This window comes from Suncus etruscus, chromosome 7 (assembly GCF_024139225.1).
Source record: "Suncus etruscus isolate mSunEtr1 chromosome 7, mSunEtr1.pri.cur, whole genome shotgun sequence".
Classification (NCBI taxonomy): Eukaryota; Metazoa; Chordata; class Mammalia; order Eulipotyphla; family Soricidae; genus Suncus; species Suncus etruscus.
This window is the reverse complement of record NC_064854.1, coordinates 59915331-59941294: the sequence shown is the minus strand read 5'-3', so window position 1 is coordinate 59941294 and position 25964 is coordinate 59915331. Positions and strand designations below refer to the sequence as shown.

Genomic DNA, 25964 nt, shown 5'->3' with positions numbered 1-25964 from the left:
TGAGCAGACAGCCAGGAGTAACCCCTGAGCACCGCCGGGTGTGGCCCAGAAAACCAAAAAAAAAAAAAAAAAAGAAAACAAGTTGGGGAAAGAAGAGATGGTGGCCTGAATTCGTAAAGGGAGAAAGGAGAGAAAAGCATAAACCCTGTATCACACATCCAATAGAGTCCAGGCCCACACTTCATTCTGGGAGCCAGAGAGACAGCATAGCAAGGAGGGCATATACCTTGCACACAGTCGATCTGGGTTTGATCCCCAGAAACCTATATGGTCCTTCGAGCACCATCAGGAATAACCCTTGAGCATCATTGAGGGTGGCCCTCAAACCAAAAATACCAAACCCTAAATCCATTTTATTCTGCCCAGAAACTTGACAAAGACTCTCTTCTCCTGCGTGCTAGATTTGGAGGTAGAGTTTGGATCAAAGATGGGGAGGAGACTTTGGGGGATTTTTCAGACACTTTGGGGAACTTTCTGAATGGTTTGTGTATTCACAACACAGATCCTTAAATCATGTATTCTTTGCAACCACGTAAGGCCAGGAGGATCCCTTTGGGATGACGGCATTTCCAAAGTGTCTTCCAGAACATTCCATGGACCTTTGCAAGACCTGAAATAATATTTATGCTTTTCATGATAACACCTTAATGTCCATACGGCCTTGTTCAGTTTGCAGAGTGATTCTCCCACCAAATCTCATTTCAACTCCAACTCCACAGGCTGCATAAACAGACTTGGCTGCCCTGCATCCTTCTGCAAAGCATAAAGGAATGCGAGGTCATTAAAACCCCTAGACATTGCCTCCGCCTGGTGTTAACCCTTCTCTGTCCACCTACAGTCTCTCTCTGGATCTCAAGCCTTCTTTGTCTTGGCAGGAGGACAGGAGGGAGGGAGAAAGGAAAGGAGAGAAGGGGAGACAGAGACAGAGAGAGAGAGAGAGACAGAGAGACAGACAGGCAGAGAGAGACAGACAGACAGAGGCAGAGGCAAAGAGAGACATGCCTGCAGTTCGCACTACTCTAAAGACTGACTAAGGCATTGCCAGGGATGAGCTTGTGCCCCAGGACTAGTCCTTTGCCTCTTCCCTGAGAAGGTTCAAGCTGCTGAGTTTTGGAGAGGGGCTAGGCCAGCGCCTGGAGGCTCTGATTCCCCACAATTCTTTCCTCTTAAGTCTTTCTCCCTCTCCCCGTTCCTACTAGAAAGAGGAACATTCTTTGACTCACATAACAAAAAACCACCTCCAGGGTTATGACCCAGGAGCTGGAGTGTGGGAAGAGGCAATGTTTGGTGTCAGAAAGTCGAGCATTCTCCCTGATGCAGAGAGAGGGGTGGGAATGGCAGTGGGGTGTGTGTGTGGGCACCCTTTCTCTCTGATACTGTCCACCAGGGTCTGTTTCTTGGGCAGGACTCTGAATTTATCACACGGGCATCTCTCCCTTTTTCATATGCACATGCACTAGTACAGAAAGTCCTGTAAGTGAGGCACATGCCACCATTTTTCCTTTAGAGTAGACAGACGTGGTATTGGAGTCCCAGTGGGAAATGCCTCTGAGTTCAGACAATACTGCAGCAAAGCTCCTCCACTGGAGTCCCTCAGAGCCAGGGAGAAGGTCTGAAAGGGTCCTGGCCTGGGACCTCAAATTAGTCTTTGCATAGCTGAGAGACCCCACTGTGAGCCCTATGAGGTCTCAGAAAGGAATGTCCCCTTTGGGGGGCTGGGCCCCTACATCCCTGTCTGGAGAAGGTGGACCTGCCTTCTGTTGGACAACACAGGGGGCCCTGACTGGGAGTCAGTCCCTCTCTAACACGCCTCCCCCATCTGGAGAAGGTGGGCTTACCTTCCGTGGAATGCAAGCTGTCCAATGGACTCCACTACCCTGACCAGTATGATCTTGGGTAAGGCCCAGGATTCACTTTTCCAGTCCTTGGAGGACAATGCCAAGCACCCAGAGGGCGATGGTCCTCAGGACTCTAACACTTGGCCCCACTTTTAGAATAAGGCTGGAACCACTTCCCAGGGTGCAGAGAAAGTCTTAGGGTCAGCTGCAGAGACTCTGCTGTCCCCCCCCTTCCCCCCTGTGTGTGAACTCTGAAGTTCTGAGCCAGACTCTGCACCTCTAACCATGGCCCCCACCCGAGGCAGCCGCCTGCTTGTTGTAAACTTGGAGTTTCTTTGTGCCGCTGGTACCTGGAATGTGTAAGTGACAGAGCAGCTGCCGCAACTCAATAGACAAAGGCTTACAGTGTGTCTGGGTCCAGGCCTGCAGGCGGCTTTCAACTCCTTAAGCAATTCCATATGGAGCTATGCGTGGCCGAGCAGCAAATGTGAATGCAGCGGGGCCTGCCCACGGTTGCGGCTGCCCATCTCTTCTACAGGGCACAGCAGCAGTGCCCATTCCTTAAGGGAAACAAAGTAAAGCTTTCCTGATTGACTGTGGTTCTAGCAGTTACTGTGATTTCCTGTCTCAAACCATAGGTATAAGTAGCCAGCAGGAAGACAGAATTCAGAGGAGTCAAAGTCTGTGCTTTCCCATCACAATTTGGAGGGAGATGCTTTTGCCTTTAAAGGCAAAAAGCTACATGAGAGTGACCTGGAGGAGAGAATCTGCTGCCTCTCAAGTCCCTGTGCTTCACTGACACTTTTGGAATGTTTGAGAAAGCTCCCATATCCCACTATCCTAAGAGTATAAGCACAGTTTTAGAAGAGCGACAGATGTTTTTACATATACATGAAGAACAGAAAATGACATAATTTTGAGGACTGCAATTTAAAAGGGGGCATTTTAAAATAGTGATTTAGAGCCAGAAACAGAGAGTGTGGGGGAGAAGGCATTTGCATTCCATGCAGCCGGCCCTGGTTCAATAATATGGCACTCCCAATGGTCCCCTGAGCACTGCCCGGTGTGGTCCCAATCCCTGACAACTAAAATAAAACAATACTCGAAGAAAAGCAGTCATCCAAGTAGGTAGAAAAAGCTCTTTCCTGGTCAATGTGAACGGTTACATTTCTAACCAAGGTCATTAATCTCCTAGGAACTCCACATTCCCTGCTGCCTGGGCTCCCACACACCCAAACCCCTCTGCGTCTGGGTTTGACCGAGGCAACAGGTTTCCATTCCAGCCCCCCTGCTTAATCTATGAGGTCCTTCGCAAGACAACTAGCAGAGTCTGCCTCAGGGGACAGTACTGAGGGCTGAGGGGAACCACCTCGTTAGAACAGGTATGTCCTCCGAACCCTGCATACTTTCTGGAGAGGGGAAAAGCAGCATCGACTGCAATGGGGGTCTTTCTTTGCTCCGTTTAACTCATTTGTGTCAGTCCACTGAGTCTCAATGCTGCTCCCTGTGCCCATGGTTTACCAGGAGGGCAGGTGTGTGTGTGTGTGTGTGTGTGTGTGTGTGTGTGTGTGTGTGTGTGTATGTGTGTGTGTGTGTGTGTTTGTGTGTGTGTGGCAAAGCGATAGTCTAGATGAAGGGCACCTTGAGGGTGCCCCAGGAAACAGTAAAAAGAGAAAAGATCCACAAGCAGGAAAATGTTTCCACAGCGAGTGCCCAGGCAGCTTGGGGGCCAAGGAACTTGTATTGATTTGCAGAAAGCTGAGAGGGCAATTGGAGAGGTCCTTGGACCCAGTAAGGCCTGGTAAATGGTGTGTTTGGGAGGAAGTGCCCAGAAACAGCCACATGCCTGCCCAGGGCTGCAGGATGGACCCCTGGTCACACTGTAGGCCCCTGGCCCAGCCCAGGGCTCAATAGTCCAAACTACCAATCTGAGGTAAGGCTAACACTTTTCTCAAAAAGCAAGAGTGGTTTGAGAGCCAGATTATTCCACAGGCTCTTGTGGGCTTCTCACAAGTCTCTGGCAACAAACACATTAAAAATACAATTTTTTGTTTGTTTTTGGGTCACACCCGGCAGCGCTCAGGAGTTAGTCTTGACTCTGCACTCAGAAATTGCTCCCGGCAGGCTCAGGGGACCATATGGGATGCTGGGATTCTAACCACTGCCTGTCCTGGATCAGCTGCATGCAAGTCAAATGCCCTACCGCTGTTCTAGCCCCAGGAATATAATTTTGGAAGGAACTTTGAAATGTGGATAGATGGGGCCGGGCGGTGGCGCTGGAGGTAAGGTGCCTGCCTTGCCTGCGCTAGCCTAGGATGGACCGCGGTTCGATCCCCCGGCGTCCCATATGGTCCCCCAAGAAGCCAGGAGCAACTTCTGAGCGCATAGCCAGGAGTAACCCCTGAGCGTCACAGGGTGTGGCCCAAAAACCAAAAAAAAAAAAAAAAAAAAAGAAATGTGGATAGAGGCTACTTCCAGTTCTTAGACAGACAGGCACATTGGTTTCTTCAACCTGTATTTTTGTAGTATGCCCATAGATACCATCACTTGGAACAAAATCATGTTCTGTGATGAGGAGAAAGGTTTCGCAGAGAGAAGAAGGTCTAGTGATTTACTTTTTTTTTTTTTTTGATTTTTCGGTCACACCCGGCAGCGCTCAGGGGTCACTCCTGGCTCTATGCTCAGAAATTACTTCTGGCAGGCTCAGGGGAATAAATGGGATGCCAGGATTTGAACCAATGACCTTCTGCATGAAAGGCAAATGTCTTACCTCCATGCTTATCTCTTTGGCCCCCCAGTGATTTGCTTTCAAGGGCCATAGCACACAGGAAAGTAGAGAATCTTCTTTTTGCAAATTGGGATAACAATGGCTTCATAAGGGTGTTAAATGCTTATATGCTTTTGGAGCACACCGTTATCAGGCCACACCCGCCATCAAAGGGCCAATACCCCTCCAGCCTGTCCTTAGAACCTTACCATCTCCCTCCTCTCCCCCTCAATGCACCCTGTGGGGAACTTCAATTCTGTGGTCAGAGTCTAAGGGTTTGTTTTCATTGGACATGGTCTGTTCCCTCGCTTTGTTTCTTTATATGCCACATATGCATGAGATCAGCTGGCATTTGTCTTTCTCTTTCTGACTTCTCTCACTTAACTCTCACCAGCTCCATCCATGTGGTAGAGAAAGACATGGTTTCATCTTTTCTTGCAGCTGAGGTGTGCACTGTGCATACAAACCACAGTTATTTTTAATTCATTCATCTGTTAAAATACTGCAATGCAGGTATGTATATATATCTGTATCTATATATTTCTAATTAGTGTTTTTGTGTTCTTGGAATAGATACCAAGGAATGGAATTGTTTAATCATGTGGTAGTGCTATTTTCAATTTTTGAAGAAGTCTCCACACTTTTCCAACAGTGAAAAAGGGATTGAAGATTCCCTTTTCTGTGTTCCACCAGTACTATTTGTTTCTGATATATATATATGTTGTTCCCACTGGTGTGAGGTGACATTTCTCTGATGTTTTAATTTACATTTCCCTATAACTACTGATGACGAGCACTTTTCATATGTCTGCTGACCATTTGTATGTATTCTTTAGGAAAGTGTCTATTCTACCCCATTTTGTGTGTGAGTGTGTGTGGGGGGATGGTTTTTGTTGCTGAGTTTCTGAGTGCTTTCTATGTTTTGAATATTAGTCATTTTTAAATGTATAGTGCACAAATACTTTCTGTCATTCACTAGGATTTTTAAATTTAGTCATCGTCTCTGTTGTCATGCCATTAGTCATTTGTAGTCCTGTTAATTTGGTTTTTGTTTGTGTGTTTTTTTTTTTGTTGACGAGGTTTTGTTTCCTCACTTTTAAATTCTTGGAGTCTTTGCCATAAATTAACTGTCTCTGTGTGAGGGTTTTACTTCTAAGCTTTCTATTAGTCTGAATGTCTTACTTTTATTTCAGTATCATACTGTTTAGATTACTGCAGCTCTGTAGTATAGTTTAAATTGGGTAATGTGATGCTTGTCACTCTGTGCTTAAAATTGTGTTGGTTGTCAGAAGATTTAGGGTTACAAACACATTTTAGTAGTATATGCTCCATGTTCTTTAGAATGCCAGAGAATTTTTATAGGATTGCATTAAATCACTGTAATATTTTAGGTTAATCATTTTAACCATGTTAAGTCTTCCAATCCATAAGCATGGGAAGTTTATCCATTTCTTTGAATCTTCTATTTAATATAGATTTTTTTGATTTATAGGTCTTTCCACTCCATCGTTGATTCCCAGTTACTTGATATTTTTTGTACACAATTATAAATGAGGCTGGTTTTTAAATTTAATTTCTCTTCTAAATTTTTTGCATCTAGAAGTACCATAGCACTTCATGTGCTGATTTTGTAATCTGCCACTACTATAGAGGCTTATTGTTTTCAATCAGGTATAGAGTCTAGAATTTTCTATGTAAATTATCGTGTCTGTCAAACAGTAATTACTTCACTTCTTTTATAATTTAATGCCCTTTCATTTTTTTTCTTATTCTGATGGCCAGGACTGCCAAAACTATTTTGCATGAGTGGTGAGAACAGGCAGTTTTGGCTTGTGCCTGACATTAGAAGAAATGCTTTCAGCCTTTACTACTAGTTTGACGTTAGCTGTGGTGGCTTGTTGTATATGGCTTTTACTTTATTGAGTAAGATCTACCTTCATGAGGCTGGAGTGGTAGTGCAAGTGGTAAGGCGCCTGCCTTGCATGCACTAGCCTAGGGTGGACCGTGGTTTGATCTCCCGGCGGTCCATATGGTCCCCCAAGCCAGGAGCAATTTCTGAGCAATTAGCCAGGAGTAACCGGAGCCTCACTGGGTGTGGCCCAAAAACCAAAAAAAAAAAAAAATCTACTTTCATAGCATTGTGATTTGAGAAGACACTTTATTTTATTTTAATCTTGAGAGCTTGTTTGGAATTTGTTTGGAATATGTATACTTCAATTGAGTAGTGATCAAAGGAATCAAACCAGCCTAGGCATTTTGGGCCTTATATCCTGACTTATTTAAGAATAAAGGTGAGGGGGCCAGAGAGCTAGCACAGCGGTAGGGCGTTTGCCTTGCAAGCAGCCAACCCAAGACCAACGGTGGTTTGAATCCCGGCATCCCATATGGTCCTTCATGCCTGCCAGGAGTGATTTCTGAGTACAGAGTGAGGAGTAATCCCTGAGTGCCACTGGGTGTGGCCCCAAAACAAAACAAAATATAGATAATAAAGGTGAAAATCAAATTCTGTGTAAGATCTATAAACTGATAGCTATTTAGTGGGATATTATGATATTTGTGGCTGTATCATCCTTACCTGAGAAAAGCAAAGTTGACTGACTATATGAGGGAATAGTCTCAAAGACACTTTTCCAGGCATAACTAGTATTAAATTTTTTAGACAATGAAAATAATATTAAAATTCACTCCATTTAATAATTTATTATCTTTCTTCTGATCTAGCCATGATCTCTCTATGTGTATATGGAAAAAGTATTTTTCCTATGATCTCAAGGTCTAAGAGACATGGCATCTAGCTTTATTACATTCTCATTAATACCATGATGGGAGTTCCCTGCTTTCTCCTGAGTAAATTCATACCCTTCTAGAGAAGGAAGCTACAGGAAACTACCAAGGCACAGTAGTTGCACTTTTTTTAAAACTTTATTGATTGATTAATTTTTTTGGGCCACACCCATTTGATGCTCAGGGGTTACTTCTAGATAAGCACTCAGAAATTGCCCCTGGCTTGGGGGGACCATATGAAACGCCGGGGGATTGAACTGCAGTCCTTCCTTGGCTAGCACGTGCAAGGCAGACACCTTACCTCTAGCGCCACCTCTCTAGCCCCGATTGATTGATTAATTGATTTCTGGGCCACACCTGGTGGCACTCAGGGGTTACCCCTGGCTCTGCACTCAGAAATCACCCCTGACAGGCTGGGGGACCATATGGGTTGCTGGGAATCGAACCAGGTTCTTCCAGGTTGTGGCATGCAAGGCAAACTCCCTACACTGCTGTGCTATCTCTCAGCCCCCAGTAACTACACTTTTTTATGTTATTCTTTGTTCTATTCTCTAGCCATTTGCCATTTGAAATGGAAAACAATGATTCTCAGAGATGGTATTTCAGTCATCTAGAAAATAGCATAAAGAAAGTGAAAGTGAGGGGCTGGAGTGTTGCTGCAAGCAGTAGAACATTTGTCTTGCCAGTGGCTGATCCACAATGAACCTAGTTTGATCCCTGGTGTCCCATATAGTCCCCCAAAGCCAGGAGCGATTTCTGAGCACATAGCCAGGAGTAACCCCTGACCATCACTGGGTGTGGACCCAAAACAAAACAAAAAATAAAGAAAAATAAAAGAAAATGAAAGTGAATGCTAGATGCTTCTACAATACCATTGGTTGGAAGTTAAGCCAAGGCCATTCAAAGTTACTTACATTATTGATCATCAGGTGCATGATGGTCTTTGGGATCAAGTCACGGATACACTTGTTGATAATGGACATGTAGGAGTCCACGAGATTGCGGATTGTCTCCACTTGCCTCTCTAATTGGGGGTCCATGGAAAAATTTTCTGTCTGGCCATTCTCATCATTCTCGGTCTAAGAGAAAGGAGAGATACACAGATTATTTCAAATTCATTTGGAAGGGGAAAAAGGACAGGATAGGCTTAGAAGATCTGGTCCTACCGAGTATATTCTGAACTGTTTTACTCAATGGCTGTGTCTTTGTCCTCCTGTGAAGTCATAAATTCTCTTTCTGAAAAAGAGCCAAACTACGCAGTTCCTACTCTACTTTTATCTGCTACATGCTAGGAAAAGCAAGTCTTCGAATTCTGCCCAGATGTTGCAATGGAGAACCAGATAAACATCTACCTAACAATGTACCTCTAGAGAACAATTCAGTTTTCAGAATTTGCAACTGGGCCAAAGAACTGAATCCAAACACAGATGCAGATGTTCAACCTCAGAAGGGTTCTCCATAGATTAGAAATAACCTTGGTATTCTTCTACAACTCCCAAGCCTCCTCTGGAATGGATCAGCCCAATTTAAAACTAAAGCTCCTAAGGCCTGGTCTGAAGCCAAAATAAGAGATATAGAGAAGCATTCATTTTTCCATGCACTTGCTGGAATTTGTTATTTATATTCACGCTTCTGTCATCACTACTGAAGGCTGGCTCCATTGTAAAAAACTTACCATTTTAACTTCCAACTTGTTAATTCTTTGAATAAAACAGAACACATCTAAGCACAAAGAATTTATTTGTGCAACATGGGAGAAGCATCTGTTTTCTATACTATAAGATTTGAGTTAATTAATTTTGGCTTACCCACTAGGGGCTGGGCTGAATTGGCATCTTCATCATTAAGGGCTGACCTATTGGCATGGCACGAAAATCAATTTAGAACAAATGCTCTCCATTTTAAGTCAGGTTGAACAGTCTAAGCCCCAGAACTTGATACTAATATTGTTTGTTAGTGCTCTCGCTATTTTCTAGCATTTGGAAAGGTTTAATTACCAATGCAAAAAAAAAAAAAAATAAAGAAAGAAAAAGGAAGGGCATGTAATTTATTGTTTCTTTTTCTTTTTTTTTTTTGGTTTTTGGGCCACACCCAGCAGTGCTCAGGGATTACTCCTGGCTGTTTGCTCAGAAATAGCTCCTGGCAGGCACGGGGGACCATATGGGACACCGGGATTCGAACCAACCACTTTTGGTCCTGGATTGGCTGCTTGCAAGGCAAACGCCGCTGTGCTATCTCTCCGGGCCCTAATTTATTGTTTCTAATGTGAACATGAAGTACTTTTCTTGGGAAATGTACATACTTTGATCTGCCAGGACTTCCATCATCCACTAAATGCCAGGCAAAAACTCTGAAAAAGCATCTAAGTGCATCTGTATGTGACAAACTTCCCTCTGAACCAATGTGCATGTGTGAAAGGCATATCTGAGGGCCACAAAAGCAACAATAACTGGGACAGAAATTGGTTCTCATCATTCATGTATATTGGTGGTGTTTGGAAATCTCCAACCCTTTGTAAGAAGATCAGAATGACCTAGGTTTACTCTAAAACACTAGAATCTGCTCCAGGCCCTAGAAGAAGATTCCCTTGGTTTTATGGGGATAGTTTATGGATGTTTTGGGGGAGTGAGGGTATGGGAGGAGGGAATAGTGACAGTGTCACAGGGAAGTGTCACAGAAATGACTGTTTCTTGGGAACCGAGCGATAGTGCAGAGGTAGGGCATTTGACTTCATGCAGCTGACCCAGGATGGACTGTGGTTTGATCTCCAGCATCCCATATGGTCCCCCAAGTTAGGAGTGATTTCTGAGAGCATAGCCAGGAATAACCCTTGAGTGTCACTGGGTGTGGCCAAAAACCACCCCTCCCAAAAAATTACTGTTTCTTATAAAAGTGACCCTTGGCTACCAGAAGAAAAGCCTCATGTAGTTTGGTATTTCCAATGGTCAGCTAAATAAGCAGAGAGCTGAGGCCAGAGAGCAAAGGGTCTGTTGGGCATGCTGGGGAAATCCTCAGATTCCCACTTTGTTTCATAACATCAAAGTCTGCAGATACCCCTAGTGCCTGTGCTAAGAATTAGTGGTGACAACCAGGTTCAAATTTAGGTTCTAGCACATACTACTTACTGGTTGTATGGCCACATTCCTGTGCTTTAACAGGGGTACTCAGGGTTCCTGGGAGATAGATCAGAGGGGTGAGGGGCTTGGCTTTTGGGTCTAGCAGAAGCGCCCAATGGCAGTAGTGAGAATGAACATGATCCCTGCCTCTCCTGGACCTGCCCTGTGGGTACTGGACACTCTATAGGCTCTATGCTGAGGACAGAGACCCCAACCAAAGCCACAACTGAGAGAGGCAACCAACTTTCCTGCCCACTAACAGAGGAGTCTGTTGATATGCAGAAGGCAAAAATGGGGCCAATAAATGTCAAGATAATGTAGGGGAATGTTGAGCCTTTTTAAGGCAAACATACAAAAAAAAAATCACAGGGGCCAGAGAGATAGCATGGAAGTAGGGCATTTGCCTTGCATGCAGAAGGACTGTGGTTCAAATCCCAGCATTCCATACGATCTCCCAAGCCTGCCAGGAACAATTTCTAAGCGTAGAGCTAGGAGTAACCTCTGAGCACTGCCGGGCGTGACCCAAAAACAAAACAGAACAAAACAAAAATCACAATAAAAATTAAAAAATAAGACAAACACACAAAATCCAAAAATGTTACAAGAGCATGAAATGTCTGAGAGATACAAAGCTGTTCCATACAGAAAACATTAGATAAAGGTCTTTCTGGGCAGAGACAATTTTTTTTTTTTTTTTGGAAAGCAATGAGCCAAGAAAGAAAAGCTAAATAAATAGTATTTGTTAGAAGGTCCTTCTACGACATTAAACACAGAAAAAAACTATTTTACCAGCCACATAAACAACCCACTGGCCCATTTTTCCTTCTTCTCAATATTTTAGCTTTGCCTATAAAGATAAGACAAGAGCCCCCTCTATTTTCTTTTTGAAATCAATGCCAAAAATAAGCAAGGTGTTAGCATGAACAGAGAACCTGGAAATGTTAATTTTCAGCAAAAAAGACAAAGAGACCATGAGTAGAGCCCTGTATGTAGATGGGACAAGTGAGTTGCACAGGGCAAACCCTCCCTCTCCACTAACCACAGTCCCCCTCGCACTGAGTTCTGTGCACCGCCTGAGACTTGCCTCTTTGTTTAAATTACAGGATTGCAATAGTCTTCTTTGTAGTTGAAGCACTAAAGTGACAGCTGTTTATCATTATCCTCATCAAGAGAATGTAAAATAAAAATAGTAATTTGTCTCTGTTCTGGGAGGCTCTCCCCCACCCCTCCGCAAAAAAGGAGGGTCTGCAAACATTTAACCTTTTCTATGCAGGTTCACTAGTGCTGTTTACAAAATGTAGATAATAGCGTGAAGACCAGCCTTCTTCTGGAAACTAGAAAGCCCTGGCGCCCTTCCCTCCAGAGGGCTTTGGAGAAATCTTAATGCAATTTGAGCAGTAAGAAAAGACCAGCATGCATGTCTCTGTGAGACTTTTATTGTATGTTAATATTTTTGTGCAACTCTGCATAATAGTGCTCACTAGAGCAGGCCACTGAGCTAGAATCTAGTTTGAAAATCTTTCTCCAGATACCCTATTGCACCTTACTAGGCATGGTGTCAGATGGGCAAATGTGGGACTGTTTCTGCTCTGCCTGGAAGCAAGGAGGCTCATTATTTTATTCCTGAAAGGTTACCATTATTTTAACCCTATAGGAAAGAAGTTGAGCCCCAGCATTCCCTGGGGCCCCTTCTTCAAATTGCCAACCTTGAGGGGAAGGAGGTATCTCTAGGATGGAAGGGTGCAGAGGGAAAACCTGCCCATTGCACCTGCAGGGACTTTACTACTCAGATGGCTCTGCCTTGCCTTCTACAGGTAAGATGTGGCCCAAGCCACAAAGCACTGAACTCACTTTCTTCAAGCCACTTAGTACATGAGCATGGCTGGGGGGCAGAAACTGATACAGGGAATGGACAGCAGAAGGTGCCCCCTAACTGAACCCCTTCTTCATCCCTATTCAGAAAACTGGGTGGATGGGGGCCTTAGCACAGAGTCAGAACCCATATTCCTACTTACTTTTGAAATCATTGTCTTCACTGTGTTCATTGGGTTCACTGGAATCACTGGGTTCAAAACGCAGATGCAGAGCTTTGATTATCAAAGGGAACCACCACAGCTAGACCTTCCAGACCACTGGACAGTCTCTACTTTGTTGTTTATTTTTGGGCCACACCAGCAGCGGTGCTCAGGGGTTACTCCTGACTCTCTACTACTGTATTACTGTATTACTCCTGGCAGGCTTGGAACACCATATGGATTGCTAGGGATTGAATATGGGTCAGCTGCATGCAAGACAAATGCCCTACTGCTGAGCTATCACTCCAGCCCCAGTCTATGATTTTTTAATGCATTTGTATGTCTGATCTCAGCTGAATCCTTTCTTCTTTTTGTGATTTTTTTTGGGTCACACCTGGTGGCGCTCAGGGGTTAATCCTGGCTCTGCACTCAGAAATCACTCCTGGCAGGCTCGGGGGACCATATGGGATGCCAGGGATTGAACTCGGGAACATCCCAAATTGGCCACATGCAAGGCAAATGCCCTATCCATGAGCTAAATTCTCAGTAGACATGCAAGAAGGGAGAGCCAAAGAGACGCCTAGGCTCTGCTCTCACTGATGAGGCCATGGGCAGGTGGGTGACCTCTGGGTATGCCTCTTTTTTGTGTATTTGAGCAGGAGCCATTTTGACTCACATTTTTGGGGGGGGGTTCACACCCGGGGGTACTCAGGGGTTACTCCTGGCTCTGTGCTCAGAAATTGCTCCTGGAAGGTACAGGGGACCATATGGGATGCCAGGATTCTAACCACAGTCTGTCCTGGATCGGTTGTGTGCAAGGCAAACACCCTATCGCTGTGCTATCTCTCCGGCCCATTGACTTACATTCTTGACCTTCAAGGGGCTGATGTGTAGAGCAAACACATCATTTAATAGATAGTAAACACGGGCCCGGAGAGATAGCACAGCGGCGTTTGCCTTGCAAGCAGCCGATCCAGGACCAAAGGTGGTTGGTTCGAATCCCGGTGTCCCATATGGTCCTCCGTGCCTGCCAGGAGCTATTTCTGAGCAGACAGCCAGGAGTAACCCCTGAGCACCGCTGGGGGTGGCCCAAAAACCAAAAAAAAAAAAAAAAAAAAAAAAGATAGTAAACACTATCTTGTTTTTTTCTTTTCAGGAAGAAAATAATTCAAGCCTGAAGACAGGAAAGGATATACTAAGACTAGAATCTCCACTGAACTGGATTCTCATATTTCTCTCCTGAGCAAACTTCACCCCTCTCACAGCTCTTCCTCCTGAGTGGTACCTTGGGGACACTGAAGATTTACAGTGAGACAAAGCAAAAAAGAGAGAGATTTATCAGATAGTCTAAGTGTTTTTCCTCCCCAGCAGATGAAAATACCATGCCTGAAAGTTTCGAGGAATCAAAGTTATGTCTGTCCAAAAAGACTAAATGGCACATCGGGGAAGGTGGGTGCTTGCCTTGCATGTGACCGACCTAGGTTTAATTCCTGGTATCCCATATGGTCCCTTGAGCCCACTAGTAGTAATTCCTGAGTGCAGAGCCAAGAATAACCCTTTAGCACTGCTGAGTGAAGCTCTATAACATAACAAAACAAAACAAACATCCAAAAGGAGCAAAGAGAACACAAGGCCTATTTCTAGCATCTGGTGAAACAACTGTGATTCCTTTTGTGTGTGTGTGTGTGTGTGTGTGTGTGTGTGTGTGTGTGTGTGTGTGTGTGGTTTTTGGGTCACACCCGGTAGTGGTCAGGGTTACTCCTGGCTCCATGCTCAGAAATTGCTCCTGGCAGGCACGGAGGACCATATGGGATGCCAGGATTCAAACCAATGACCTTCTGCATGAAAGGCAAACGCCTTACCTCCATGCTATCTCTCCAGCCCCTGTGATTCTTTGATAAAGTTTTATTTAACCAAAGAGATCTTACATATTATCCTTTGTACAATAAAATAAAATAAATTACTAAATAAAAAATAAAATAAAATAATTATTCTTGGAACAAGTAACATGGGATTGAGCCTAGGCTTCCCATCTGATAAACATGCTGTCAGCTGGGATCTCTTTACAAGGAATATCATGTAAAGAAGCTCCTTCTTACCCCACTGTACCTAAGTCCACACTGTCTCCTGGATCATTCTAGCACTCCAGGAGGAGGGGTCACTCACTTTGGGAAGGTCAAGGTGAGGAGGAAAGGTTCTGTTGGGGACAGAGAATAGGAGCCGCAAAATACTAAACTGCTGCAGGACAAAGAAGGTGTGGAAGAAAGTGTCTGTGCTTCAAGATCCAAATGTGATCTCAGACACTTTCCATAAGGCCAGACCTTATTGGCATGGTGTTGGGCAGCTGGCAAAGTCACCATGCTCCCTCCTGGGAGGCTTCTTCTGCCATAAACTGTGAAGGGCTTTCTGGGCTATTAAGCTTGAGCAGGCCTAGGGTGCACCATGAATATCAGCTAGGGCCCTAGGGAGCTCCCCCCCAGGAAGCTCCCCCAAAGCTTCCTGGGGGAGGGCTTGGCGTACAGGCTTCCAAAGGCAGCATCAGGCCCCACCTCACAGTCTCATTCATAAATCTGGCTCCAAGGGTTTGGAATGTGACACTTTCAGACAGCACCACCTTTGGGGACTAATGAGTTCCAGGAGTTAAGAACCTGCTGTGTGCAGGCGATTTCCTTTCACAGGTCCCCAGCTTACTGGGTCATTTCTAAGAGAGCCCTCTTTGTACTAAGAAGAATGAGCCAGAAAGGCCAGGAATGGGGCTAGGGAACTGGGGTGGGGTGGGCAAGGCAGGGCAAAGACAGAGGTTGAAGGTGGGGGCACCTCAGAATGCCCAAACATCGCCACAGAGGAGGTTTTTAAGGGGCAAATGTGCTGGAAGTTTGGTGATTCAAGAGTAGGGGAACTGAACCCACAGAACAATGGTCCTATTGTTTTCTGAGTGCGGAGCCAAGAGATAGCAGAGCCAGCATTGTTTGTGGGGCCCTGTCAGCCCTGCCCCACTGAGGGAGAGAACTGGGACACTTAACAGGTAACAGTATCAAGGAAAACTGGAGAGCATGCCTGGAAGGAATATGAAGCACGTTTGTTCCTTCCTTCATTCATGCTTCTTGGTGCTAGAAGAGACAGACGTTCCAAAGGAAAATCTAAAGGCCAATGCAGAGAGGGGAAACGGGGATCGCACAAGCCTAGTTCAGGCACAAAGAAGCCTCCCCCCAAACAGAAAAGGAGTACATAATTTGGGTAATTCTGCTTTATGGCTCCATTCCAGGTTTCCCCAAATGTCTCTCACTTTTGTCCCTATCTCCCCTGATTAATTTGATGAATGAGTTTTCTTTAAAACTGGGCATGTGCAGCACAGGGCTGTACTGGGACATACAGGTACTAACAAAGCTAGGGGAGGAAGCCAGACAGGCAATAACAGATGTGATGGTAAAAACAGGCTCTAGGAGCTTGCATACCTGCCACTGTCCTCTTTCTGGCTCATGGCAGGCCACGTTGAAGTTAGGAAAGTCTTGTGTTTGAGTGGAAACTGGGGCAAAGGTTTTGTGGCCCAGGAATCCCATCCTGGGGAGCCCACACAAGGCTAAGTGAGGCTCATAAAACTACTCATTAAAATGCCCCTGTTATAAAGCAAAAGCAAATAAGTGAACTCAAGAGAGACAAGAATTGTCTAGAAATATTTCCATGAAAGAGCGGGAAAATGGTTTCTCCCCCCCCCCAAGACATAAGAAATGTCCAGTTCCTGCTCCTACAAACAGCTACAGTTCAACAACTTTTAAATACCTGAATATGACCTTCTTCCAAAAAGGTGTGTGTGTGTGTGTGTGACCTTCTACCAAAAGGTTGTGTGTGTGAGTGCATGTATGCACACATCGGTCTGAATGAAACAAAAAAAAGAAAAATGTTGTTTTTCCAACAAAAGGGAAGGTCAGCCCTCAACTCTCACTCCCAAGTTCCCCTCGAAATTTAGCAACCTCAATCCCAGGTCATAAGAACGAGAGGTTGGACATGAATGCAGGTAGAACCCAGAAGCTCTTCTCTGCCTCTCTGCCTTGGCTACTCTTCGGGAAGGAGTAGGCCAAGTTGGGTGGGGGAAAGGGAAAGACAGACAGACAGACAGAGAAACAGAAGAGAAAGAGAAGGTGCAGGGAGCTGATTTCTGAGAGGTAGCCCTAGTGCTGCAGACAGGCTGGCTGACAGAGGCCTGGCTGGCTGGAGGGCCTCAGGCCAACACCAATACAGCAGCTGGCGCCCCATCACTTACAGAGGGAGCTGTGGGACTGGAGGCTGATTGAGTGCGGGGGTGGGGATGGGGGTGTCCAGACACCCCATCTGATGTGGTAATGTCAGGCCAGTGCTGCCCAGGGCGGTCTGAGTCACAGGAAGGACCTGGTGGAATCTCTTGGTGCCAAGAGATGGACAAGCACAGGGGGCCTGTAGGAGGCCCTGAAAAGAGGCAGCAGCAGTGCAGCCTGGGGTGTGAATTCACACCCTGCTCCCCTGTCTGTGGCTTTCTGTGCACCACTTCTATGCCCCTCCACTACTCCCCCCACTCCCTGGTGGGACCCAGGAGGGAGCCCACAGGAACATGGAAATGCTGCCCGCCTTGTTTATTTTAAGTAGAAGGAATCACCAATGGCAGGATTCTCTGCTCACTGGTATTTATTTTATCTTCAGAACCGCCGTCTGGAGCTCGTTTGCGAGAAGCAATGCATCAAACGAAGAGATTCCTTCTAAAAGCAAGGTTGATCACAGCAGGCTTCCTGCCAAGGCCTGCTCTGCCATTTCAGGGGGGCTCTCTGGTCACGGTGGTGTTGGGAAAGGAGGGGGAAGGGAGGTATAGGGGAAGAGAGAGAGAGAGAGAGAGAGAGAGAGAGAGAGAGAGAGAGAGAGAGAGAGAGAGAGAGAGAGAGAGAGAGAGAGAGAGAGAGAGAGAGAGAGAGAGAGAGAGAGAGAGAGAGAGAGAGAGAGAGAGAGAGAGAGAGCGCGCACTGAGAGGCTCTCAGAGCTTAGACTAAAATCAAAACAGTGATTTCACACAGTGAAACCCAATCTTACATCCTGGGAGATTGCCTAGACGTTTGATAAACACAAGTTGGCAACAATAGCTCAGCTTGGCAGAGTTTGCTATGAAAAGGGTATTTCCTAATTCACCCGGCTCTAAACAGAATCATCTGCTGTTCTCTCCAACTGCCCCGTCCCTTTGTCATATCTTACTCAGGAACAATGCTTTCTTTTGCTTGAGCAGATTTTAAAAGTCAGCATATTCTTTCCACAGTGCTGGTTTATATTTTTACCTACAAACACACACACACACACACACACACACACACACACACACACACACACATTCTTGCACTAGTGAGCAAGATTTAAAGCCTCTCATTTTTTATTCTTGAAGCCCCCAAAGGGAATTCTTATTTGCCTGCCAAGAAACACAGCCATTCATTACTTTTTTTCCCCCTTTCTTTCTCTGTGTATATCCTCCCCCATAGGATTAAAAAATGACTCTGGGATGTGGGGCAGGGAGGTAGAAGAAGAGAGAAGGGAGTGGGAGGGAGGAGAAGATGGCATTTAAATTGCCTCAACCATGCTGATTAAACACAGTGGGATCCTGCGGGCCCAAAATGCTTCCTTCCTTCTGGACCAGGCACTTGGCCCTGTGAATGAAGCTAGGGACAGACCAGGGAAAGGGGAGAGAAACTAAAAAACAGCCCTTCTAGGTGAGAGAGGGGCGGGAGAGGCCCTGGGAAACCGCTATAACCTATTTGACTTAAACATATCACAATAGCTTCTTCTAAAAAGATGGCAGTACTAACACAAAGAATTCCTATTTTCTATCCAACATCCTCAAATGCTGACATATTTTACACACACACACACACACACACACACACACACACACACACACACACACACACACACGTTCTTTTCAAAGAGGGGCTCTCCTGTTTTTGCTTATCTGAAGCATTCCCACATTCCCATCATGAAGTGCAAGCTCTGTGTTCGAGGGCAAGATATCACATGGAGAAAAAAATTTTTCTCAGTGTAGGGGACCCATCATCCTCCATCAGTCTGCCCCTCAGGATGTGAACTTTGACCTTTTGGTGAAGTTGGTGTCACCTGTTTCCAGTTCCTCAAACCCCAGTCAAGTTTCTGCTTTTCTTTTCTTGGCAGGGAGTTCCCAGAGAGAGGTGCTGAGACTATCTGTAAATATCATTTTTATTCTCATCAGGCTTTCAACTAATTGCAGCACCCAACAGTGATCCTTGAGACAAACAAAATTCTCTGCTATTTGGCAGGGAGTGATTGCCTATTCTAGGTCTCTCTCTTGTGTTGGTGGGAATTACGTTTTAAGGACAGGAGTCCCCTTCTCCATCAACTTTTCTTCAGGTGTATAGAAAGCTGAGCTCACCGAGACTAGAAACACAATCAACCAGACTAGTTTGCCCAGCAAAATGGAACTTGGATGGGCAAATGTTTTACGGTCGCGCCATACATTCCTCACATTTCAGGAGTCAAAAAAGTGACCCAAGATGATTGAAAACATCGATGAAATAGTTTAAGAAAATTAGATGCACAATAAATTGTTTAGCATTTGTGGAGAAATAAAAGCCCATGTTCACATGACCAGATACTATTGTTATTGTTATTGTGTCCATGTTAGCTGAGAATAACCTTGATGTTGACCTTGGCCAGGTTACTTGTGGATCATTTTCTTTCTGCCAAAACTACCTCTTTAAAAATTTTTCAAAAAAAAAATTCCCTTTTGTGGGCAAGGGTTGGTGGCAAGTGCCCTTCTCTGGCTGTCTAAAATGCCTTTGAGGGAGTCCTCCCTTTAGCACCTAATCAAGTGACATGGTTTCAGGCAAAGAGCTTTTCTCTGTGCACTGTGAGTATGAATCATTATCTGGCATGCTGAAAGAGAACCTCTCATTTGCGCTCCCTACCAGCGGGCCTCCTGCATGCTGGTGGCCTCTCTGCCTTCTGCAGTTTCATAAAATGCCTTCTGCAGTCTATGTGCTGTTTGTGATACTCATAACTTAGATCACTTCTGGAACAACAACAGCAGTGATTCCTTTTCTTTTCCAGAAAGATGAGACAGAGGTGAAGCTTCCTCATGCCACTGTTCGCACTTTGTGTCCACTTAAGGCTGCACTTGGGGTACCTTGGTGAGACCCTTAGTTGTCAGGGGAGCTGACTAATGGCAGCTGCCAAGAACTACTTCTCAGGCCCGGAGAGATAGCACAGTGGCGTTTGCCTTGCAAGCAGCCGATCCAGGACCAAAGGTGGTTGGTTCGAATCCCGGTGTCCCATATGGTCCCCGTGCCTGCCAGGAGCTGTTTCTGAGCTGACAGCCAGGAGTAACCCCTGAGCACTGCCGGGTGTGGCCCAAAAACCAAAAAAAAAAAAAAAAAAAAGAGAACTACTTCTCCTGCTAGCTCTCTCTGTGTTCGCTATTGGCCACATTGTGAGCTTAGAACTGGCCGTGGTGGGATGTGCAGAGCATGGAAATTGGCAAGTGCCACTGATCAGCACTTCTCCTCTTTCCCGTGAGTTCATTTTTAAGCCTTGATCAGCACACCACTGTAAACACAAACCATTTCACTTAGTTGCTCTTTGGCTGTTTAATTTATCCATGAAGTTTTGATTTCAATAATTGCAGTTTTCATGTTTGAAAGTTCTTCCCACCCCCAGCTCTGTTGGCGCACTCCTTTTGCAGCGTCAGGGATTAAATCCAGGGCCCCAGGCATGCCTTGTCCGCCTAGTAAGCCACATCTTTGGATCTCCACTTAGCTTTATTTTATTTTTAAAGCATCCATCTCTTCCTCAAGCTTAAGATTTTTCTCTTTTAGTTCTTTGAGCATTTCTTAACATAGTCCAAATTCCTTCTACTGTTTATTCTCTCTCTCTCTCTCTCTCTCTCTCTCTCTCTCTCTCTCTTTTTTTTGTTTTTGGGCCACACCCGGCGGTGCTCAGGAGTTACTCCTGGCTATCTGCTCAGAAATAGCTCCCGGCAGGCACGGGGGACCATATGGGACACCGGGATTTGAACCAACCAGCTTTGGTCCTGGATTGGCTGCTTGGAAGGCAAATGCCGCCGTGTTATCTCTCTGGGCCTTGTTTATTCTCTTGATTCACCCACAATATCGTCTTTGCTGTGTCCCGTAAGTGTTGAGGTGTGTTTAAATGCCACTGGGCTCTCTTTGCATGACTTCTATTAGATCTGATGCTCAAGCATGTGCCTCTGTTTCAAAAGCTCCCAGAACTGCTTCCAAATGGGTCCAATCTATGCATATCTTTCAGCTTTCATTTTGCTGGGTGTCGGGGCAGAAGACAGAAACAGAAACCTGCATTTCAGGAGGGGTGCCACTGGCATGACCATGCACTGGAAAAAAACAAACAAAAACAAACAAAAAAGCAACAACAAAAAAATCCTCTTTTTTCCTCACAGAACCCGAGTAAACAGAAGAAAGTTTCCTTAGCAGTTCTCTTTTTTGGTAGGCAGATATTTTTTTACTCTTTTTTTTTTGTTTTTGTTTTTTGTTTTTTTTTTGTTTTTGGGCCACACCCGTTTGACTCTCAGGGGTTACTCCTGGCTATGCGCTCAGAAATCGCCCCTGGCTTGGGGGGACCATATGGGACACCGAGGGATCGAACCGTGGTCCATCCTACGCTAGCGCTTGCAAGGCAGACACCTTACCTCTAGCGCCACCTTCCCGGCCCCTATTTTTTTACTCTTGGTGAGACTTCTTCGGGTGGTTCAATGCCCATAACTAGGCACTGCTTGCACCATGTTGCTGGGACTCACGGGCTACATTTGGTAGTGTCAGGTATCAGATTTGAACCATGTGCATATCAGGCATGTGCCACAGCCATTTTTGAATGACTTCCCCGGCTTTACTGCAAGGGTCTTGGTTTTAAACCCAGAGATCTTAGTTACGGAGCTGGCAAAGGCTGCTGGGAGTGAGGCCGGGCATTGCACTGCCTGCCCAGCCCCCAGTCAGCTCCAGCCCAGGATTTCCTTGTTCCTTCTCATCTTTCTGGGGAGCTGAGTCAGGAATGTAAATAAACATTTCTCACACTGCTCAGTGTTTCTAGATGTCTGGAGGTCCAGACAATTAGCCAAGATTCTGGTGAAGACTAGTTCAATCCTTATGCCCTTTTTTTTTTTTTTTTTTTTTTTTTTTGGTTTTTGGGCCACACCCGGTAACGCTCAGGGGGTACTCCTGGCTATGTGCTCAGAAGTTGCTCCTGGCTTGGGGGACCATATGGGACACCGGGGATCGAACCACGGTCCGTCCAAGGCTAGCGCAGGCAAGGCAGGCACCTTACCTTTAGCGCCACCGCCCGGCCCCCCTTATGCCCTTTTTAAAGGTCCCTTCTGAAGCACATTAGGATAACAAAGACTTGAGGGCTCTGATGGGGCCAAGATATTCCATGGTGGAAAGATCTGGCATATTGAGTGTATTTATGTATGTGCTTGCATGCATATACACAGATTCATACAGGCACAAACACAGTGTTGTATATAAAGAACTAGGCACTCATGCTATTAGCCATTTCAGAGCAGCTGAAGAAATGAAATCAGAGGTTGATCCTAAAAGCACTTTTCAATCTTAACCAATACTGTATTGGACATTTCGTGGGTTCCATGTTTGGCAGACCCCTCCCACTTGCTCTGTACTCATGATGCTGTTCCTATGGTAACAACATAGCATGTTCCTCAGAAAACTCACAAAACTCTAAATAAAACCTTTGTGTCATATACAAGGACAGAACTTGGAAAATGGCTTACTGAATGTGATTTATTTGAGCATTTGACTGACTTTGCAATCTGAGTTTGCTCACTTTCTTATTATAGAAATTTACAGACAAGGGGCCGGAGAGATAGCACAGTGGTGTTTGCCTTGCAAGCAGCAGACCCAGGACCTAAGGTGGTTGGTTCAAATCCCGGCGTCCCATATGGTCCCCTGTGCCTGCCAGGAGCTATCTGAGCAGATAGCCAGGAGTAACCCCTGAGCAACCACCAGGTCTGGCCCAAAATCAATAAAAAAAAAAAAAAAAAGAAATTTACAGACAAAAGATGCATCATTTTTCTGTCATCCAGGAGGAAGGGTTGGCAATGAAATTCAGCTCACTTGGCATTATATCAGCAGGAAAAACCAGGGCATTCCCGCTTGTTGGGGACAGTCTCATAGGCCCAGAATCCTCTATACATGTGAGCGGGTTCTGAGCCACATGGTCATGTGATCAGCAAAGTGTGCAGATCTCTGAAAGGTTTCAATGAGGGTCATGTAAAAGAGATTTAGGGCCCCTGGTTCAGAGAGGTCTGCCACAGAAATACTAGGTTTTAAGGGTCTGCTTACCCTTTGCTATTCTTGTTCCTATGAACCCATGAAGGAAAGAAATGCATTTCATGGCAAACAGCAGGAAGTGATGGCCCAAATGTTGGTTCAATTTGACACAAGTGTTAGCCTCAGGAGCTCATTCGGGGAACAAATGTGTCCCTTTTGAAGGCACTAAACTTGGAGATATACACCTAAAACCCTCCAGAGACCACTATCTGTGACATAGGATCTGAAGAATCGGGAATCATGCCACTTGCAGGGAAATTGGAAGTGATGGTTTGGGTTCAAAAGTGTGCACTCCTGGGGCCGGAGTGGTGCCGAAGAATGGTAAGGCATCTGCCTTGCCGGATCTAGCCTAGGACAGACTGCAGTTCAATCCCCCAGCATCCCATATGGTCCTCCAAGCCAGGAGTGATTTCTGAGTGCATAGCCAGGAGTAACCCCTGAGCATCACCGGGTGTGCCCCCCCCCCAAAAAAAAAAAAACAAAAAGAAAAAAAGTGCACACTCCTGGAATAAATGGACAATATGGGGGCATCCTATAGGATCTAACCAGGTGCTCTGGCATGGCTACTCTTTCTAACCACTGAAACTGGACACAGGGAGGATAGATCTGGCATGGTACACAGCCACCAGTCCACTGGTGGGGCTCAGGCCTCTTAGCAAACTATGGATGTTAGGTTCCTTTCAGATTGGGGGACTAGAATCTTCTTTACCATTCACTTTTAGCTGCTTGACCTCTGGGACCACAGCTGGGCAGAGCAACCTCTCCTTCCTGCACTTCTCTCTCACTCTCCTCTCTCTCTCTCTCTCTTTCCCTCTCCCTCTCCCTCTCTCTCTCTCCCTCTCCCTCTCTCTCTCTCTCTCTCTCTCTCTCTCTCTCTCTCTCTCTCTCTCTCAGCTGTGAAGACTCTGAATCACAGCTTGAAATCATGTCTGGGATTCTGGTCCATAGCACTCACTTACACACTAACAAACCTGTCTTCCTGAACACACAGGCAAACACTTGAGCAGAGATTTGATCTATTCATTTGCAGCCTAGAGTCTTTAGGAGCTGACGGTCTGTGCTAAAAATGCTCTCTGAGGCCGTATGGCTTCAACAGAGCCATATTTCAGGGCATCCTGGGTGCCAGACCAGGGGGCAGTTTTGAACGGGCAAAATTCTTGTTGCTAAACACTTTTATTTGAATAAGTCAACCCCTGGCATTTATGACATTCAAATTCAAATTGGAACAGCTCTTTGGTGGAAGCCATGCATCACTCTGCTGCTGTTTCTGAAACCTGCTTGTTCCCATTTCTCTTTTTCCCTGAGCACCACCTCAGCTTAGATCTGGTGCTCCAGGACCATGGGAGAACCCTGCTTCTGGAATCATAACCTGAAGGCATAAAGACGTTATCTACAATTTAGAACATGCAGCAGGAAGTCTAGAGGCCCAAGAGAGCCTAGATGGTAAACATCTGATAGATTCCCCGAGGAGAGCTCTTTGTTGGGCACTAAAATATGAGTTAGGGAAACAACCAACAGCGTAGGTCTGACCAGAAACAATGGAATGTTTATACGGGTTCTCCGGGGCTTCTAACTTTCCCAGGAGGGCGATAATTTAAATTATGTTACTGGATGTGAATGAATTTCAGCCATAAGAAGGAAGGGAGGTGAATGGTACTTTTGTCTCTGGGAGACTTGGAATTTCAGACTGGTTCCATTCTGGATAATTCTATTTAGCTGGTCTGCAATTTCTGAAGTTGTTTTAGTTGGGATTGATGGAAGGAGATTCCGGATCCCCACATTCTCATCTGGTTGATCAGCCAGGTTATTCTACTCTGCCCAAGTTGTCAGGATCCAAGGCATGCCAAGGAATGGGTTCCCTGTTGATATGCAGTGATCTAATGAATCATGCCTTTTGGAACAGATGGCAAACCTCCTTCCCTAAAGTTAAGTTCATCAAAACCTTTTTCTACTCCTGTTGAATCTCTAGTATGCCCTCAAGTCACTGAGATTCTAGAAGACCCTCTGATTATTTTCTGCAGTGCAGTGCTCTTGGCAAACTTCTCTGAAGCCAAGAACTTCCTTTTTATTCCTCTCTAATTACACCATAATACTAAGCAAACTTTTAAGTGCCACCTACCCAAATAATCAAAAAAAAAAAAGTTTGAAGCGGAGGAAAATCTATTTCTCTGGATTTATCAATGTGGTAAATGACTGGAAGTCAATAATAGGAATATTCCAGAAAGGAAGACCCATGTTTAGGAGATGAAAGGAAGAGTAAGAGAAATGTGAGTTATTCTACTGGCTATTGCTCTTCTAGAAAGTCCCAGAAAGAACAGGAAATGCTGCATAAACCACCAACTAATTAAATAAATAATCACAGTTTGCTGAAGTAGATGATACCAACACCCACCCAGCAGTGGGGGATATGTGTGTTGTAATGATGCAGGGTAGTAGCCCCAGTTATAATGGGGGCACAAGTGAATTTTTTTTTCCTGATAAAAGGCCAAAATTATTTTGGGAACCTTTGACATGGAAGAAGAAAACATTCTTTTGTTTGTTTGTTTTGTTTTTGGGTCACATCCAGCATCGAGAAAGGGTTACTTCTGACTCTGCGCTCAGAAATCGCTCCTGGCAGGCACAGGGAACCATATGGGATGCCCGGATTCAAACCACCATCTATATGGATCGGCTGCTTGCAAGGCCAACACTCTACCACTGTGCTATCTCTCCGACCAAGAAAGCATTCTGTAATTGCTTTATTTATTAATTGGTTGGGAGAAAATCGTGATCAACTATAAGGTAGATATTTCTGCTGGCCAGGTTTACCAATTCTGTACAACTGAAAGGGATTTTCAAAACAGCAGCATGGCTCCTTACTAAGTCAATGCACATTGTCTCTGTCCTTTTCATCTCTTATATGTCAGTTTTACTGAAATGTCCAGATGTTCTCCCACCCCTCAAATTTCTCCCCAACATTATTAGGTCCCTCAAATCTGTTTTTTTTTTTCATTTCTAATGCATATCAGAAGGTAAAATGTCATACAGAGATGAGTAATGCATTTTGGTAGAACACTGGGAAAGAACACAAGAATAGGAATGAGAAGATC

The 25964-nt window shown here is 45.2% G+C and overlaps 1 protein-coding gene across 2 annotated transcripts in view; it reads right to left on the bottom strand.

The window, feature by feature from the left end:
- Nucleotides 1-25964, bottom strand: part of DNM3 (dynamin 3) — a 348113-nt gene that overhangs the window by 96347 nt on the left and 225802 nt on the right. For both annotated transcript variants that reach the window (XR_007497526.1, XM_049776438.1), the window contains exon 17: nt 8304-8468. Coding sequence is in view for 1 of the 2 variants with exons in the window: in XM_049776438.1 (XP_049632395.1) it covers nt 8304-8468 (165 nt within the window). In the remaining variant the exon portion in view is untranslated. The remainder of the gene's footprint in view (nt 1-8303; nt 8469-25964) is intronic.